The sequence below is a fragment of the Bufo gargarizans genome, chromosome 9 (assembly GCF_014858855.1).
Source record: "Bufo gargarizans isolate SCDJY-AF-19 chromosome 9, ASM1485885v1, whole genome shotgun sequence".
Lineage (NCBI taxonomy): Eukaryota > Metazoa > Chordata > Amphibia > Anura > Bufonidae > Bufo > Bufo gargarizans.
This window is the reverse complement of record NC_058088.1, coordinates 7,251,583-7,270,050: the sequence shown is the minus strand read 5'-3', so window position 1 is coordinate 7,270,050 and position 18,468 is coordinate 7,251,583. Positions and strand designations below refer to the sequence as shown.

The 18,468-nt window shown below is 52.6% G+C and overlaps 1 protein-coding gene across 2 annotated transcripts in view; it reads right to left on the bottom strand.

Moving 5' to 3' along the window:
• Nucleotides 1-15,724, bottom strand: part of SUPT5H (SPT5 homolog, DSIF elongation factor subunit) — a 39,677-nt gene extending 23,953 nt beyond the window's left edge. For both annotated transcript variants that reach the window (XM_044305996.1, XM_044305998.1), the window contains exons 1-2: nucleotides 15,600-15,724; nucleotides 3,973-4,057 (exon numbers count right to left, since the gene is read on the bottom strand). In XM_044305996.1, coding sequence (XP_044161931.1) covers nucleotides 3,973-4,053 — 81 coding nt within the window. In that variant the 5' untranslated portion in view covers nucleotides 4,054-4,057; nucleotides 15,600-15,724. The remainder of the gene's footprint in view (nucleotides 1-3,972; nucleotides 4,058-15,599) is intronic.
• Between the last annotated feature and the right edge of the window lie 2,744 nt (nucleotides 15,725-18,468).

The window sequence follows — 18,468 nt, the reverse complement described above, 5'->3', positions numbered from 1 at the left end:
GTTATTCCGCCTCCTGCCGCACATCGCCAAGTCCTCCATGCATCTGCCCCCCTTGAATCATATTCAGCCTCCTGCCGCACATTCTCCCCCCCCCCCCCCCCCCTCCTTTAGTAACGCACCTAAACTCCTCCTGGCTCAGTCCTCAGAGTATTGCTTCTATCTCCAGCCTGATGCCCCATTTGCCTGCATTGGAGGCGTTTACTATGCTAATTAACATAGTTCCCTTGCCTCCTATATTGTGAACAACACACCCTGCCCGGTGACGTTACCGGACCGGCGTGGCTTAGTGCGATCTGTTGCTGAGCGCTCAGCATAATGCCTGCGGCTGATGGTGACAGCACCGGGATCCCTGCGTAGCGGATTCGCTCTGCAGAAGGGACCCGGTAAGTCATTTAATGTGAGAAAAGACTCACTTCCGGCTGAGAATTTGTGTAATGAATACGGGGCATCAGAAAAGACAGTCATGTAGGAGATGTCCTTGTTAAACAATTAAATCAAAGTCGCCAATCCCGGACAACCCCTTTAATCATTGGTGGTAAACATAGAATGTGTCGGCAGATAAGAACCATTTGGCCCATCTAGTCTGCCCAATATACAGAATACTATGAATAGTCCCTGGCCCTATCTTATATGAAGGATAGCCTTATGCCTATCCCATGCATGCTTAAACTCCTTCACTGTATTTGCAGCTGCCACTTCTGCAGGAAGGCTATTCCATGCACCCACTACTCTCTCAGTAAAGTAATACTTCCTGATATTACTTTTAAACCTTTGCCCCTAATTGATAAACGGGTGTTGGATATAGATAATTCATCTTTTCTGAATGATTGGGTAGGGGGTACACTCTCTAGAATAAAAATATCAAACATATATAAGTTATTACTTAAGGCACGGTTTAGTGATACACAGTCACCAGGACAAAAAGCGTGGGAGGTGGATTGTCCGAATTTACAAATAGAAGGGTGGGAGAATATTTTTGGGAACTTAGTCTTACTATCCCAGAATTTCAACCATGTTTTAATACAATTCTATATTTGCCACAGATTATACATCACTCCTTTATGGATGAATAAATGTGGTTTAAGAGACACGTCCAATTGCCCCAAATGCGACTCTGTAGGAGCGGATTTTCTTCATATGATATGGACTTGTCCTGAACTCACAAACTACTGGAATAATATAAATAACTGTATTATGAATAAACTAAAAATACGAATCCCTTTTGAACCACAAGTATTTGTGCTTAATGATTTTTTCAAATTAAATAATCACAAGTATCAAAAGATCCTCCTGAGCAGGATATTGATGCTGGCCAGAGTGTTGGTCAGTCGGACCTGGTTTGCTCGACACACTCCAGATATAACTACATGGAGAAATCTAATTGCTAAGGTAAAAAATTATGAGAAAATTATCTTTAAACAGAGGGAAGCTGAGGAGAAGTGGATTAAGATATGGGGGGGATGGAGGACTTGATAAGGCTACTTTCACACTAGCGTTCGGGCGGATCCGTTCATAATAATGCAGGCGGAGGCTCCGTTCAGAACGGATCCGTCTGCATTAAAATGGCAAAAAAAAAGCTAAGTGTGAAAATAGCCTCGGACGGATCCGTCCAGACTTTCAATGTAAAGTCAATGGGGGACGGATCCGCTTGAAGATTGAGCCACATTGTGGCATCTTCAAACGGATCCGTCCCCATTGACTTACATTGTAAGTCTGGACGGATCCGCACGCCTCCGCACGGCCAGGCGGACACCCGAACGCTGCAAGCAGCGTTCAGCTGTCCGCCTGTCCGTGCGGAGGCGAGCGGAGCGGAGGCTGAACGCCGCCAGACTGATGCAGTCTGAGCGGATCCGCTCCATTCAGACTGCATCAGGGCTGGACGGCTGCGTTCGGGTCCGCTCGTGAGCCCCTTCAAACGGAGCTCACGAGCGGACCAGCGAACGCTAGTGTGAAAGGAGCCTTAGTTGTGTTTAAATCCTTTATTTTTTATTTATAAGGGTCCTTATTTTGATGCACCACAGGTAGGGTGGGGAGGGGAGGGAGGGAAATAGGGTTGGGGAGAAATTGTATCCTTTTTTTTCTACTTTTAATGTTTTGATATATTAATTAATAAAGATAATTAAATTAAAAAAAAAAAACCTTTGCCCCTCTAATTTAAAACTGTGTCCTCTTGTAGCAGTTTTTCTTCTTTTAAATATTCTCTCCTCTTTTACCTTGTTGATTCCCTTTATGTATTTAAAAAAGTTTCTATCATATCCCCTCTGTCTCTTCTTTCTTCCAAGCTATACATGTTAAGGTCCTTTAACCTTTCCTGGTAAGTTAGTGGCCACAGGATCCCCTCTCCCCTGCTCCTTAGTGGCAGCTTCTGATCGGAGGCCCAGCAATAAAATCCTGGGGCTCCCATCGGTTACCATGGCAGCCAGGACGCTACTGAAGCCATGGCTGCCATAGTCAGCTCCATGCTGCTGTGTGCACTATGCACAGGGCAGCAGGGAGAGTGTTAGAGCTCTATCAGGGTGAACAGGACAAGGGTTCTAGTCCCTAAGGGGGCAAATAGTAAAAAAAAAAAAAAAAATTAAAACACACACACACACAACACAAAAACACCAAAATATTAAAGGGGTTGTCCGGGTTCAGAGCTGAACCCGGACATACCCTTATTTTCACCCAGGCAGCCCCCCTGAGCCTAGCATCGGAGCATCTCATGCTCTGATGCGCTCCCGTGCCTGCGCTAAATCGCACGGGTTCTTATGTTTTCAATAACACACTGTCGGGCGGAAACTTCAGCACGGCAGTGTGTTCGGTGATGTCACCGGCTCTGAGGGGCGGGCTTTAGCTCTGCCCTAGCCATTTTACTGGCTAGGGCAGAGCTAAATCCCGCCCATCAGTGCCGGTGACGTCACCGGGGTTCCTGACAGCCCCATGGAGAGCCCAGGTACTTCACCTAAAAATGCCTTTTCCCTGCGGAATTTAGCGCAGGGCAAAGGAGAGCATCGGAGCATGAACTGCTCCGATGCTCATGTCAGGGGGGCTGCCGGGGTGAAAATGGAGGGATGTCCGGGTTCAGCTCTGAACCCGGACAACTCCTTTAAGTATAAATGAAAAAGAAAAATTTACAAAAAAAAAACTACACGTTAACAATAAACATTCATTTTCAGCAGATTTGTGTAGGAATCTTTTATTTTTTTTTCAAAAATGAAAATGCACAGAATATCTGTATAAATATAAATTATCGGCTGTTGGCCTGAAAGTTCACAAATATAATATATATATATATATATATATAAATTGGTCGATCCCTACGATTTATACCCCAAAATGCTTCCTAAAAAAACCTACAACTAATCCCACAAAATAAAAATAAAAATTTAGAAGAAAAAAACTAGAAAGTTACAACTGCTGGAACACAAAGGGGTAAAATATTATTGGTCCTTAAGGCTAAAATTAATTGTCACTAAGAGGTTAAACATAAAATAGCGTCAACAAGATTTACTGCAGAAAATCTACAATAAAAAAAAAAAAAAGTTATATTTTTGGGAGGGTTTTTCCAATTTTAATGTGACTGTTGGGAGGTTAAGGAAATGTCGTAGACATAGATTGGGTTGCTGACCGTGTAGTTATATATTTTGCTTGTAAAATCCTTTAGGTCATTTTAAAGGGAATCTGTCACCAGAGTCATGCTGCACTAACAGCGGGTCTGACAACCTGTCACAGCTTTGACACTGGATCACGGCCAGCGTAAGGAGTCAGGCTCACCGTGACCGACACGTTACATAGTTAGTGCAGTTGAAATATGGGTGGATACTGTAGGTCCACTTAGTTCAACCAAGCAATGGGAATTTAGGGAGGAGAGTCTTTACAACACCAATAAAGATTTTATGATTTATACAGTATACAGGCCACAGGGCGCCCAGACAGACCAGCAGATACACAACTGTAACCCCTGCTATAGAGAGATCATCCACAGCTCACCTCATTGTCCTCCACTTCTTCAGCCTCGCTGCTCCTATCGCTCTCCTCCTCGGAGAAGTTACTGTCCTCACTGTCAGACATTGTGCTGGGGAGAAAAGACATCGGCATGAGACGCTGATCATATCTGACTAATGCTGGTCTAAGGCTCTGTTTAAAGCACTATACGGCAATGCGATGACACACGGGGTGCACTATACCATATGGCAGTGCGGTGACAAGGGGGATGCACTACACCATATGGCAGCGCGGTGACACAAGGCTTAACACATGGCAGTGTGGGGAGACAGGGGATGCAGTACTGTACATGCAGGGGCATAACTATCAAAGTGGCAGACCATGCGACTGCTATGGGGTGCAGGGCAAGAGGGGGCCCAGTCTTAGTTGGGATCATTCTCTCTTCTACTGGAGGTAAAAAAAGAATTGGTCGGGATTCTTCTCTCTAAAGCAGGCATGGCCAACCTGCGGCTCTCCAGCTGTTGTAAAACTACAACTCCCACCATGCCCTGCTGTAGGCTGCTAGCTGTAGGCAGTCTGGGCATGCTGGGAGTTGTAGTTTTGCAACAGCTGGAGAGCCTCAGGTTGGTCATCCCTGCTCTAAAGGAACAACTTTTAGTAATTGAGGCTGTGAAAAAAAATGGTCCAAGGGTCATTGAAAAGGGTTTAGGCAGAAACCCTTCTGTCCTGTGTGGGGGGGGGGGGGGCAGTTTGATCCTTGCTATGGGGCCCCTACTTCTCTATGTACGCCACTGGGTACATGGCAGTGTGGTGACACAGGGGGTGTCGGTGCTCTATATGGCGACCAAAATGGTCGCCAATGCGACTTAGAATTGTAAAATGGCGATAAGACTTTGTAGTCTTGTCGCCATTTGCACCTAGACCCTCCGCTGCTCTGCCTCTAAGAAAAAAAAGGCTTTCATCCAGCAGACATCTGCTGGGTGAAGATCCGCCCCTCACACTACCCGCCATAGAGGGTGGGCGGTCTAACAAGTTTGAATCAGTGCTGTGGAGTTGAGCTGCTGGTGGAAGCGATCTTCACGTCAACTGGGGACGCACACGGATCCGGCACAGTCCACGGCTAGGCCTGTGTTTTATAGGACTGGGCCCCATGAGGTCACAAGAAGCCAAAAATCGGCAAACCCTGTCAGAACATGTATAAGCACCGGCTATGCTGGTTTTACACCACAGTATGTCGGTGGGATGCCCTGTCCTTGCTTATCGAATAATGATCATATAGATTTTATGATCAGAAATAGTTAAATTACAGACGTTACTAGTCTGCACATTGATTGGACTGCGCTGGTGTCACACCACAGTATGTTTGACTGCAGGAGCTCAGTACTGACCTTCCAGCGCTGCCGGGGTTGCATAGCATTATCTTGATTTATGATGCTATGTAACCCTTAGAGCACGGGTGTCAAACACGAGGCCCGCGGGCCAAATCCGGCCCGCCAGACCTCGTCATGTGGCCCGCGTAGCCGCCGCCGGCCGCCAGACTTCACCTTTTATTATCACTTCCTGCAGACGGCCCCTGCTCCTCCCGGCTCCTGTATCGGGTGTATCAGCTGTGAGGGAGGAGGGGCAGTGTGAGTCATAAGTCACGCGCCTGCGCCGCCCACTTTATGAATGAAGCAGGCGGCGTGGGCGCATGACGTATGACTCACGCTGCCAGCGCCTGTCCTCCTGGCCTGCCTCCTGCATCCTCCCGGCGAGCGCTTGTAGTTGTAAGTACCGGTAATACACAGCATCATTATACAGTGAGCGGGGCCCGTGTAGTAGAATAGTCACTGCACGGGCCCCGCTGTCATTATAAAAGCAGATGCCGGCCCCTAGGCCGTGTATTGAGGGTCATTCACTACAGGGACACTTATGGAGGGGATCTGTGGATGACACATAGCATAAGATGCTATATATGTGCCACCCACAGACCCCCCCCATAACAGTGCCACCCACAGACCCCCCCCCCATAACAGTGCCACCCACAGACCCCCCCCCATAACAGTGCCACCCACAGACCCCCCCCCATAACAGTGCCACCCACAGACCCCCCCCCATAACAGTGCCACCCACAGACCCCCCCCATAACAGTGCCACCCACAGACCCCCCCCATAACAGTGCCACCCACAGACCCCCCCCATAACAGTGCCACCCACAGACCCCCCCCATAACAGTGCCACCCACAGACCCCCCCCATAACAGTGCCACCCACAGACCCCCCCCATAACAGTGCCACCCACAGACCCCCCCCATAACAGTGCCACCCACAGACCCCCCCCATAACAGTGCCACCCACAGACCCCCCCCCATAACAGTGCCACCCACAGACCCCCCCCCATAACAGTGCCACCCACAGACCCCCCCCCATAACAGTGCCACCCACAGACCCCCCCCGTAACAGTGCCACCCACAGACCCCCCCCGTAACAGTGCCACCCACAGACCCCCCCCGTAACAGTGCCACCCACAGACCCCCCCCGTAACAGTGCCACCCACAGACCCCCCCATAACAGTGCCACCCACAGACCCCCCCATAACAGTGCCACCCACAGACCCCCCCATAACAGTGCCACCCACAGACCCCCCCATAACAGTGCCACCCACAGACCCCCCCATAACAGTGCCACCACAGACCCCCCATAACAGTGCCACCCACAGACCCCCCATAACAGTGCCACCCACAGACCCCCCATAACAGTGCCACCCACAGACCCCCCATAACAGTGCCACCCACAGACCCCCCCATAACAGTGCCACCACAGACCCCCCATAACAGTGCCACCCACAGACCCCCCCATAACAGTGCCACCCACAGACCCCCCCATAACAGTGCCACCCACAGACCCCCCCATAACAGTGCCACCCACAGACCCCCCCATAACAGTGCCACCCACAGACCACAATTAGTTCAAAACCCACCAAAAGCACACCTTTTGGTTCAAAATATATTTTTTCTTATTTTCCTCCTCAAAAACCTAGGTGCGTCTTATGGGCCGGTACGTCTTATAGGGCGAAAAATACGGTAACCCTTACAGTTCTGGAATGTGTTGGATAACACTGACAGCATTATGTCACTATTATCCAACACATTCCAGAACTGTAAGGGTTACATAGCATCATAAATCAGTATAATGCTATGTGACCCCAGTCAGCGCTTGCAGGTCAAGCTTTCAGAGCATGGCAGTGCGGTGACAGTGCAGTACATGGCAGTGCGGTGACAGTGCAGTACATGGCAGTGCGGTGACAGTGCAGTACATGGCAGTGCGGTGACAGTGCAGTACATGGCAGTGCGGTGACAGTGCAGTACATGGCAGTGCGGTGACAGTGCAGTACATGGCAGTGCGGTGACAGTGCAGTACATGGCAGTGCGGTGACAGTGCAGTACATGGCAGTGCGGTGACAGTGCAGTACATGGCAGTGCGGTGACAGTGCAGTATGCAGTACATGCAGTCAGTGCAGTGCGGTGACAGTGCAGTACATGCAGTGCGGTGACAGTGCAGTACATGGCAGTGCGGTGACAGTGCAGTACATGGCAGTGCCGGTGACAGTGCAGTACATGGCAGTGCGGTGACAGTGCAGTACATGGCAGTGCGGTGACAGTGCAGTACATGGCAGTGCGGTGACAGTGCAGTACATGGCAGTGCGGTGACAGTGCAGTACATGGCAGTGCGGTGACAGTGCAGTACATGGCAGTGCGGTGACAGTGCAGTACATGGCAGTGCGGTGACAGTGCAGTACATGGCAGTGCGGTGACAGTGCAGTACATGGCAGTGCGGTGACAGTGCAGTACATGGCAGTGCGGTGACAGTGCAGTACATGGCAGTGCGGTGACAGTGCAGTACATGGCAGTGCGGTGACAGTGCAGTACATGGCAGTGCGGTGACAGTGCAGTACATGGCAGTGCGGTGACAGTGCAGTACATGGCAGTGCGGTGACAGTGCAGTACATGGCAGTGCGGTGACAGTGCAGTACATGGCAGTGCGGTGACAGTGCAGTACATGGCAGTGCGGTGACAGTGCAGTACATGGCAGTGCGGTGACAGTGCAGTACATGGCAGTGCGGTGACAGTGCAGTACATGGCAGTGCGGTGACAGTGCAGTACATGGCAGTGCGGTGACAGTGCAGTACATGGCAGTGCGGTGACAGTGCAGTACATGGCAGTGCGGTGACAGTGCAGTACATGGCAGTGCGGTGACAGTGCAGTACATGCAGTGCGGTGACAGTGCAGTACATGGCAGTGCGGTGACAGTGCAGTACATGGCAGTGGCGGTGACAGTGCAGTACATGGCAGTGCGGTGACAGTGCAGTACATGGCAGTGCGGTGACAGTGCAGTACATGGCAGTGCGGTGACAGTGCAGTACATGGCAGGTTTGGGCCGGTGACAGTGCAGTACATGGCAGTGCGGTGACAGTGCAGTACATGGCAGTGCGGTGACAGTGCAGTACATGGCAGTGCGTGACAGTGCAGTACATGGCAGTGCGGTGACAGTGCAGTACATGGCAGTGCGGTGACAGTGCAGTACATGGCAGTGCGGTGACAGTGCAGTACATGGCAGTGCGGTGACAGTGCAGTACATGGCAGTGCGGTGACAGTGCAGTACATGGCAGTGCGGTGACAGTGCAGTACATGGCAGTGCGGTGACAGTGCAGTACATGGCAGTGCGGTGGACAGTGCAGTACATGGCAGTGCGGTGACAGTGCAGTACATGGCAGTGCGGTGACAGTGCAGTACATGGCAGTGCGGTGACAGTGCAGTACATGGCAGTGCGGTGACAGTGCAGTACATGGCAGTGCGGTGACAGTGCAGTACATGGCAGTGCGGTGACAGTGCAGTACATGGCAGTGCGGTGACAGTGCAGTACATGGCAGTGCGGTGACAGTGCAGTACATGGCAGTGCGGTGACAGTGCAGTACATGGCAGTGCGGTGACAGTGCAGTACATGGCAGTGCGGTGACAGTGCAGTACATGGCAGTGCGGTGACAGTGCAGTACATGGCAGTGCGGTGACAGTGCAGTACATGGCAGTGCGGTGACAGTGCAGTACATGGCAGTGCGGTGACAGTGCAGTACATGGCAGTGCGGTGACAGTGCAGTACATGGCAGTGCGGTGACAGTGCAGTACATGGCAGTGCGGTGCAGTGCAGTACATGGCAGTGCGGTGACAGTGCAGTACATGGCAGTGCGGTGACAGTGCAGTACATGGCAGTGCGGTGACAGTGCAGTACATGGCAGTGCGGTGACAGTGCAGTACATGGCAGTGCGGTGACAGTGCAGTACATGGCAGTGCGGTGACAGTGCAGTACATGGCAGTGCGGTGACAGTGCAGTACATGGCAGTAGGGTTGTTGCGGGTATCGAAATTTCGATACCCAATCGATACTTTTGTCCCGGTATCGATACGATACCGGGATTTCCGTTTTTTCGATACTGGGCTGCGCTTCTGCGCAGTCTAGTATCTCTGAACATGAGCGCGCTGCTATCGGCGCGCTCATGTTCTCTCTCAGCAGCACGGGGAGAAGGAAGCTGTCCTCCCTCCCCCTGTGCTGCTGCTGCCGCTGCCACCAATGAGAAGCGAGGGGCGGAGGAGGGGCGGCAATGAGAAGCGAGGGGCGGAGGAGGGGCAGCGCCGGCAATGAGAAGCGAGGGGCGGAGGAGGGGCAGCGCCGGCAATGAGAAGCGAGGGGCGGAGGAGGGGCGGCGCCGGCAATGAGAAGAGAGGGGCGGAGGAGGGGCAGCGCCGGCAATGAGAAGCGAGGGGCGGAGGAGGGGCAGCGCCGGCAATGAGAAGCGAGGGGCGGAGGAGGGGCAGCGCCGGCAATGAGAAGCGAGGGGCGGAGGAGGGGCAGCGCCGGCAATGAGAAGAGAGGGGCGGAGGAGGGGCGGGCGCACTGCGCCACCAATGATAGGATTATTTCAACACAGAGCTGCGCCCAGCGATGCCCCAGCACTCACCATTAGTCCTGGGCGCCGCTCCGTTCGCCTGCAGTGCCCCATTACTGTCTCCTCTCCTGCTCCACATGCTGCTGATTACTATCGGAGCGATGGGAGGAGACATCAGCTTCACTAGTAGGCGTTCCTTCTCCCTGCGCTGCGATTGGACAGCGCTACAGCCAGGGAGAAGGAACGCCCACTAGTGAATCTGATGTCTCCTCCCATCGCTCCGATAGTAATCAGCAGCATGTGGAGCAGGACAGGAGACAGTAATGGAGCACTGCAGGCGAACGGAGCGGCGCCCAGGACTAATGGTGAGTGCTGGGACATTGCTGGGCGCCGCTCTGTGTGGCCTGATAGTGAAAGTCTGGACTCATATACAGTAGTCAGTCTTTAACACATACAGGAGGCGGGTGCCGGCAGCAGAATCGCATTGCCGGCACCCTGCCCCTGACAGGGAGCTGCGATCAGCGGCAGTTAACTGCCGCTGATCTGCCAGTACCCGCCTCCTGTATAAAGAGGTAGTTATCATTGCCCCCCCCCCCCCCCCCCTCAACCCACCCATCCCATTAAAATCATTGGTGGCACAGTGTGCCGGCCCCTCTCAACCCCCCAGTATTAAAATCATTGGTGGCAGTGGCCACAGGGACCTCTTCCCCCCCCCCCCCCCCTCATTGGTGGTGCAGTGGCAGCTTCTGATCGGAGCCCCAGCTGTGTAAGCCTGGGGCTCCGATCGGTTACCATGGCAGCCAGGACGCTACAGAAGCCCTGGTTGCCATGGTAACATCCCTGATGCTGTGTGCACAGAGCAGCAGGGACAGTGTGGAGTCCTATTCACCCTAATAGAGATCTATCAGGCTGAATAGGAAAAGGGATGAAAGATCCCAGGTTCTAGCCCCTAAGGGGAAAATAGTCATTAAATAAAAAGTGTAAAAAAAACAAACAAAAAACACTAAAATATGAAGTATAAATCACCCCCTTTTCCCAATTTCACATATAAAATATTTAAATAATAAACATATTACATCGCCACGTCAGAAAAGTCCAAACTATTAAAATATATAAAAAAAAATCTAGGTGGTGAATGCCGGAACAGAAAAAATAAAATAAAAACTGCGCGATTCGCCATTTTTAAAAATGAGGAATGCACGTGGCTTTTTTTGTTTATTTTTTTCGCGTGGTATCGAATGGTATCGAGTATCGCAATACTTTTTCATGGTATCGAAACCGAATCAAAAAATTGGTATCGCAACAACTCTACATGGCAGTGCGGTGACAGTGCAGTACATGGCAGTGCGGTGACAGTGCAGTACATGGCAGTGCGGTGACAGTGCAGTACATGGCAGTGCGGTGACAGTGCAGTACATGGCAGTGCGGTGACAGTGCAGTACATGGCAGTGCGGTGACAGTGCAGTACATGGCAGTGCGGTGACAGTGCAGTACATGGCAGTGCGGTGACAGTGCAGTACATGGCAGTGCGGTGACAGTGCAGTACATGGCAGTGCGGTGACAGTGCAGTACATGGCAGTGCGGTGACAGTGCAGTACATGGCAGTGCGGTGACAGTGCAGTACATGGCAGTGCGGTGACAGTGCAGTACATGGCAGTGCGGTGACAGTGCAGTACATGGCAGTGCGGTGACAGTGCAGTACATGGCAGTGCGGTGACAGTGCAGTACATGGCAGTGCGGTGACAGTGCAGTACATGGCAGTGCGGTGACAGTGCAGTACATGGCAGTGCGGTGACAGTGCAGTACATGGCAGTGCGGTGACAGTGCAGTACATGGCAGTGCGGTGACAGTGCAGTACATGGCAGTGCGGTGACAGTGCAGTACATGGCAGTGCGGTGACAGTGCAGTACATGGCAGTGCGGTGACAGTGCAGTACATGGCAGTGCGGTGACAGTGCAGTACATGGCAGTGCGGTGACAGTGCAGTACATGGCAGTGCGGTGACAGTGCAGTACATGGCAGTGCGGTGACAGTGCAGTACATGGCAGTGCGGTGACAGTGCAGTACATGGCAGTGCGGTGACAGTGCAGTACATGGCAGTGCGGTGACAGTGCAGTACATGGCAGTGCGGTGACAGTGCAGTACATGGCAGTGCGGTGACAGTGCAGTACATGGCAGTGCGGTGACAGTGCAGTACATGGCAGTGCCGGTGACAGTGCAGTACATGGCAGTGCGGTGACAGTGCAGTACATGGCAGTGCGGTGACAGTGCAGTACATGGCAGTGCGGTGACAGTGCAGTACATGGCAGTGCGGTGACAGTGCAGTACATGGCAGTGCGGTGACAGTGCAGTACATGGCAGTGCGGTGACAGTGCAGTACATGGCAGTGCGGTGACAGTGCAGTACATGGCAGTGCGGTGACAGTGCAGTACATGGCAGTGCGGTGACAGTGCAGTACATGGCAGTGCGGTGACAGTGCAGTACATGGCAGTGCGGTGACAGTGCAGTACATGGCAGTGCGGTGACAGTGCAGTACATGGCAGTGCGGTGACAGTGCAGTACATGGCAGTGCGGTGACAGTGCAGTACATGGCAGTGCGGTGACAGTGCAGTACATGGCAGTGCGGTGACAGTGCAGTACATGGCAGTGCGGTGACAGTGCAGTACATGGCAGTGCGGTGACAGTGCAGTACATGGCAGTGCGGTGACAGTGCAGTACATGGCAGTGCGGTGACAGTGCAGTACATGGCAGTGCGGTGACAGTGCAGTACATGGCAGTGCGGTGACAGTGCAGTACATGGCAGTGCGGTGACAGTGCAGTACATGGCAGTGCGGTGACAGTGCAGTACATGGCAGTGCGGTGACAGTGCAGTACATGGCAGTGCGGTGACAGTGCAGTACATGGCAGTGCGGTGACAGTGCAGTACATGGCAGTGCGGTGACAGTGCAGTACATGGCAGTGCGGTGACAGTGCAGTACATGGCAGTGCGGTGACAGTGCAGTACATGGCAGTGCGGTGACAGTGCAGTACATGGCAGTGCGGTGACAGTGCAGTACATGGCAGTGCGGTGACAGTGCAGTACATGGCAGTGCGGTGACAGTGCAGTACATGGCAGTGCGGTGACAGTGCAGTACATGGCAGTGCGGTGACAGTGCAGTACATGGCAGTGCGGTGACAGTGCAGTACATGGCAGTGCGGTGACAGTGCAGTACATGGCAGTGCGGTGACAGTGCAGTACATGGCAGTGCGGTGACAGTGCAGTACATGGCAGTGCGGTGACAGTGCAGTACATGGCAGTGCGGTGACAGTGCAGTACATGGCAGTGCGGTGACAGTGCAGTACATGGCAGTGCGGTGACAGTGCAGTACATGGCAGTGCGGTGACAGTGCAGTACATGGCAGTGCGGTGACAGTGCAGTACATGGCAGTGCGGGGACAGTGCAGTACATGGCAGTGCGGTGACAGTGCAGTACATGGCAGTGCGGTGACAGTGCAGTACATGGCAGTGCGGTGACAGTGCAGTACATGGCAGTGCGGTGACAGTGCAGTACATGGCAGTGCGGTGACAGTGCAGTACATGGCAGTGCGGTGACAGTGCAGTACATGGCAGTGCGGTGACAGTGCAGTACATGGCAGTGCGGTGACAGTGCAGTACATGGCAGTGCGGTGACAGTGCAGTACATGGCAGTGCGGTGACAGTGCAGTACATGGCAGTGCGGTGACAGTGCAGTACATGGCAGTGCGGTGACAGTGCAGTACATGGCAGTGCGGTTGACAGTGCAGTACATGCAGTGCGGTGACAGTGCAGTACATGGCAGTGCGGTGACAGTGCAGTACATGGCAGTGCGGTGACAGTGCAGTACATGGCAGTGCGGGACAGTGCAGTACATGGCAGTGCGGTGACAGTGCAAGTACATGGCAGTGGGTGACAGTGCAGTACAGGGTGCGGTGACAGTGCAGTACATGGCAGTGCGGTGACAGTGCAGTACATGGGCAGTGCGGTGACAGTGCAGTACATGGCAGTGCGGTGACAGTGCAGTACATGGCAGTGCGGTGACAGTGCAGTACATGGCAGTGCGGTGACAGTGCAGTACATGGCAGTGCGGTGACAGTGCAGTACATGGCAGTGCGGTGACAGTGCAGTACATGGCAGTGCGGTGACAGTGCAGTACATGGCAGTGCGGTGACAGTGCAGTACATGGCAGTGCGGTGACAGTGCAGTACATGGCAGTGCGGTGACAGTGCAGTACATGGCAGTGCGGTGACAGTGCAGTACATGGCAGTGCGGTGACAGTGCAGTACATGGCAGTGCGGTGACAGTGCAGTACATGGCAGTGCGGTGACAGTGCAGTACATGGCAGTGCGGTGACAGTGCAGTACATGGCAGTGCGGTGACAGTGCAGTACATGGCAGTGCGGTGACAGTGCAGTACATGGCAGTGCGGTGACAGTGCAGTACATGGCAGTGCGGTGACAGTGCAGTACATGGCAGTGCGGTGACAGTGCAGTACATGGCAGTGCGGTGACAGTGCAGTACATGGCAGTGCGGTGACAGTGCAGTACATGGCAGTGCGGTGACACTGCAGTACATGGCAGTGCGGTGACAGTGCAGTACATGGCAGTGCGGTGACAGTGCAGTACATGGCAGTGCGGTGACAGTGCAGTACATGGCAGTGCGGTGACACGGGGGCTGCAGTGCAGTACATGGCAGTGCGGTGACACGGGGGCTGCAGTGCAGTACATGGCAGTGCGGTGACACGGGGGCTGCAGTGCAGTACATGGCAGTGCGGTGACACGGGGGCTGCAGTGCAGTACATGGCAGTGCGGTGACACGGGGGCTGCAGTGCAGTACATGGCAGTGCGGTGACACGGGGGCTGCAGTGCAGTACATGGCAGTGCGGTGACACGGGGGCTGCAGTGCAGTACATGGCAGTGCGGTGACACGGGGGCTGCAGTGCAGTACATGGCAGTGCGGTGACACGGGGGCTGCAGTGCAGTACATGGCAGTGCGGTGACACGGGGGCTGCAGTGCAGTACATGGCAGTGCGGTGACACGGGGGCTGCAGTGCAGTACATGGCAGTGCGGTGACACGGGGGCTGCAGTGCAGTACATGGCAGTGCGGTGACACGGGGGCTGCAGTGCAGTACATGGCAGTGCGGTGACACGGGGGCTGCAGTGCAGTACATGGCAGTGCGGTGACACGGGGGCTGCAGTGCAGTACATGGCAGTGCGGTGACACGGGGGCTGCAGTGCAGTACATGGCAGTGCGGTGAAACAGATGTACCATATGTGATTACAGTAGCAATAAGTCTACAGTGGTGGCCATCAGCAGTTTTACTCAGATGTGCTGCACACTGACAACCAGAAAGTGATGCAGGGTACACCTATTTGTCTCCAGGGCCACCAAGGCTCACCAAATGGCTACCCTCTGCCCAAAACAGAGGCCACTGCAATAACACAAGTGCACTCAGAAGTGACCAGGCATGCAGGTCCCTTAAACACTGCTATAGGTGGTCTCCGTGCAGTGTGTGGCAGCGAGGACATGGCCGGGGGCAGGATAGAGCTACAGCACTGGTCACATAGAGCTATGGAGCCTGCAGTCCTTAATATGAGGCGCTATGGGCAGGCTGCAGTACACAGCACCATAGGGCAGCCGTGTTACAGCCTATTCTCGAGCCCTGTGTAAACGGTGCGGCATTATAGTCCGTCATACACGGCACAGGACATCCCCCGCGGTAACCCTACGGAAAACTCACCGCTCAAATCAGGGAGACAACCCGCCCGGTAACAATCTCGTCAGGCACAGCTACATCCAGGAAAGCGCCGACCAGAGCGGACGTGACGTCAGTAAACGGGCGCCAAAGCCGGAAGTCGTCTCCCGAGGCAGCTGGCGCTCCGGAAATGACGTACACAAAAGGTTAGACCTAAACAATTTCTGCACCACGTGGGATGAGACTGCCAATCAGAGAGTGGGAAGTACGTCCCATAACCAAGTAGACTCCGAGCGAGCCGAGAGCTTGAGAAACCGCTACGTTTAGTTGCAAGTCAATAGCCTGTAGGGAAAAGAAGTGGACTGCGATTTTATTAAGATTTTTCTCTACCAATACATTGGGGCAGGTAGAAGGGTGACAGGTGCACACATGTTTAGTGTTCTCAGGCCTTCTAGCTGGGTCAGAAATGACTGACAGGTCAGGACACTGCTGGCAAGTCTGTGCACCCCTCCCGGCATTAACATCATTATTTCTCAGCCCCTTTTAGCATGTATCCCGACTTTTAGGCATATGACAGTGTGTCGACACCCTGCGGGGAGCCCCATTACCAGTGCCGGATGCAGGGTTCTCAACTATAGTGCCCTATTTACAGTGCACCGTCCCCTTTCAGCCAGTGTAAGTCCTCATGCACACGACCGTATGTGCTTTGCGGTCCGCAAAAAAAAACCGATGACGTTCCGTATGGCATCCGCTTTTTGCCAATCCATTGTAAGAATGCCTATCCTTGTCCGCAAACTAGAAAAAAATAGGACATGCACTATAGTTTTTGCGGGGGAACGGACATACTGATGCGGACAGCACACAGTGTGCTGTCCGCGTTTTTTGCGGACCCATTAAAATGAATGGGTCCGCATCCTATCCACAAAAAAAAATGGAACGGGCACAGAAACAAACAACGTTCGTGTGCATGAGGCCTTACTAATATACTTTCATTTTCACTGTTATCTCCAGATCTGGGTTAGGCCTAATGCACGTGACCGTTTTTCGGTTCCGCATTCGAGCCACAGTTTTTGCGGCTCGGGTGCGGACTCATTCCCTTCGTGTGCTGTCCTCATCCGTTCCAAGGCCCCGCAAAAAAAATATAGCATGTTCTATTCTTGCCCGTTTTGCGGACAAGAATAGGCATGTCTACAATGGGCCGCCTGTTCTGTTCCGCAAATTGCGGAAGGCACACGGGCGACTTCCGTTTTTTGCGGGCCGCAAAAAAAACGTCAGTCGTGTGTATGTAGCCTTAAGGTCACATGACCCTGTCCGTAGTCCCGTCTTACATTTCCTTGCTTTTGCATCCTCCTGGTCCCGGCTGCGTCCCCATTCATCCACTTTCCATGAACGGGGAGGGGGTGGCATGATCATATCTCCGGTGCCAGTGAAGCCCCTTTAACGGCCCACGACCGCATCTTTCTTTAGTGAGCCCCCTGATGGATTGCACATTGACCTCTACAAGTCAGTGGGGCCATGCGTGTACACATTATTTTTCACGGATCCGTGTATCCAATCTGAAAATCCGTCCTGTTCCTGGTTTCTGTCTTTTTTTGCAGATGAGAATAGCGCTTCCAACTGATGGGAGTGAAAAGTGAATAAAAGGCACGTGGAAGCTATCCATAGGATCAGGGGGTTCATTTATTAACGGTTAGTTTCGCTGCAATCTACGCCAGGTGTAAAACAGTGGGTGTGGTGTGGGCGGGGAAGAGGAGGGGCTGGCAGGCCCATCTCATTTAACGGCCGTGTGCCTGAGCCCTTTCCATGTCTGTTTTGGGTTTTTTTCAGCCCGTATGCGGAACCATTCCCTTCAATGGGTCCACAAAAAAACATGAAATGACTCCGCATGCATTCCATTTCCGTATGTCCGCAAGTCCGCTCCTCAAAATAATAGAGCGTGACTTTTTTTTGCGGACGGCAAAAACTAGATTTTTGTGAACTCACCTGTAAAATCTCTTTCTCGCTGAGTTCATTGGAGGACACAGGACCGTGGGTATAGCTGCTGCTGCCACTAGGAGGCGACATTAGGCTGAAAAAAGTGTTAGCTCCTCCCCTGCCGGCTATACCCCCTCCAGCCTGCAGAGAGCAGCTCAGTTTGTGCTCCAGCAGTAGGAGTAGCAGAGAAAAAAATACATACATTTGCAAGAAAAAGTATGTGAACCCTTTGGAATGATATGGATTTCTGCACAAATTGGTCATAAAATGTGATCTGATCTTCATCTAAGTCACAACAATAGACAATCACAGTCTGCTTAATCTAATAACACACAAGGAATTAAATGTTACCATGTTTTTATTGAACACACCATGTAAACATTCACAGTGCAGGTGGAAAAAGTATGTGAACAAACCAAAAAAGACAAGGTGGCATTAGCAGGAGGTGCTCAAACCCACATGCAGTTGTGCATATATATATATAGGGGAGCAAATCCTGCACTTGTGGCCCGTTGCTAATGGCGATCCCCAGCAAAATGCATACGGTGGAGGATGCCCGCGGCGAACCATAAGTACCACAATAGACATCTCACACAAGGTAACAAGTGCGGATGTAATAATCAATATAACAATATAACAAAACAACAACAAATACAGGTGCACTCTGCAGTCTCACTAAACCCTCAAACTGATTTTAAAATTGAGAGATTAGTCAACATGTCCTACGGTGTAGAACATGTCTAAGCCCGGGCACCACGTCAAGGTTTCTTAAGTAGCCCGGGACCTAACGCTCTCCTACCTGCGCCGTATGGGCGATACCAGGAGCCAGTGGGCAAATTACAGGAGCATGAGGCCGACTCACAAACAGCTCACCAGTTACCTCCAGCATGTAACCATGCTTGCAATGGGAGGAGGGAGGAGTCTGTGAGTCCCACTCAAG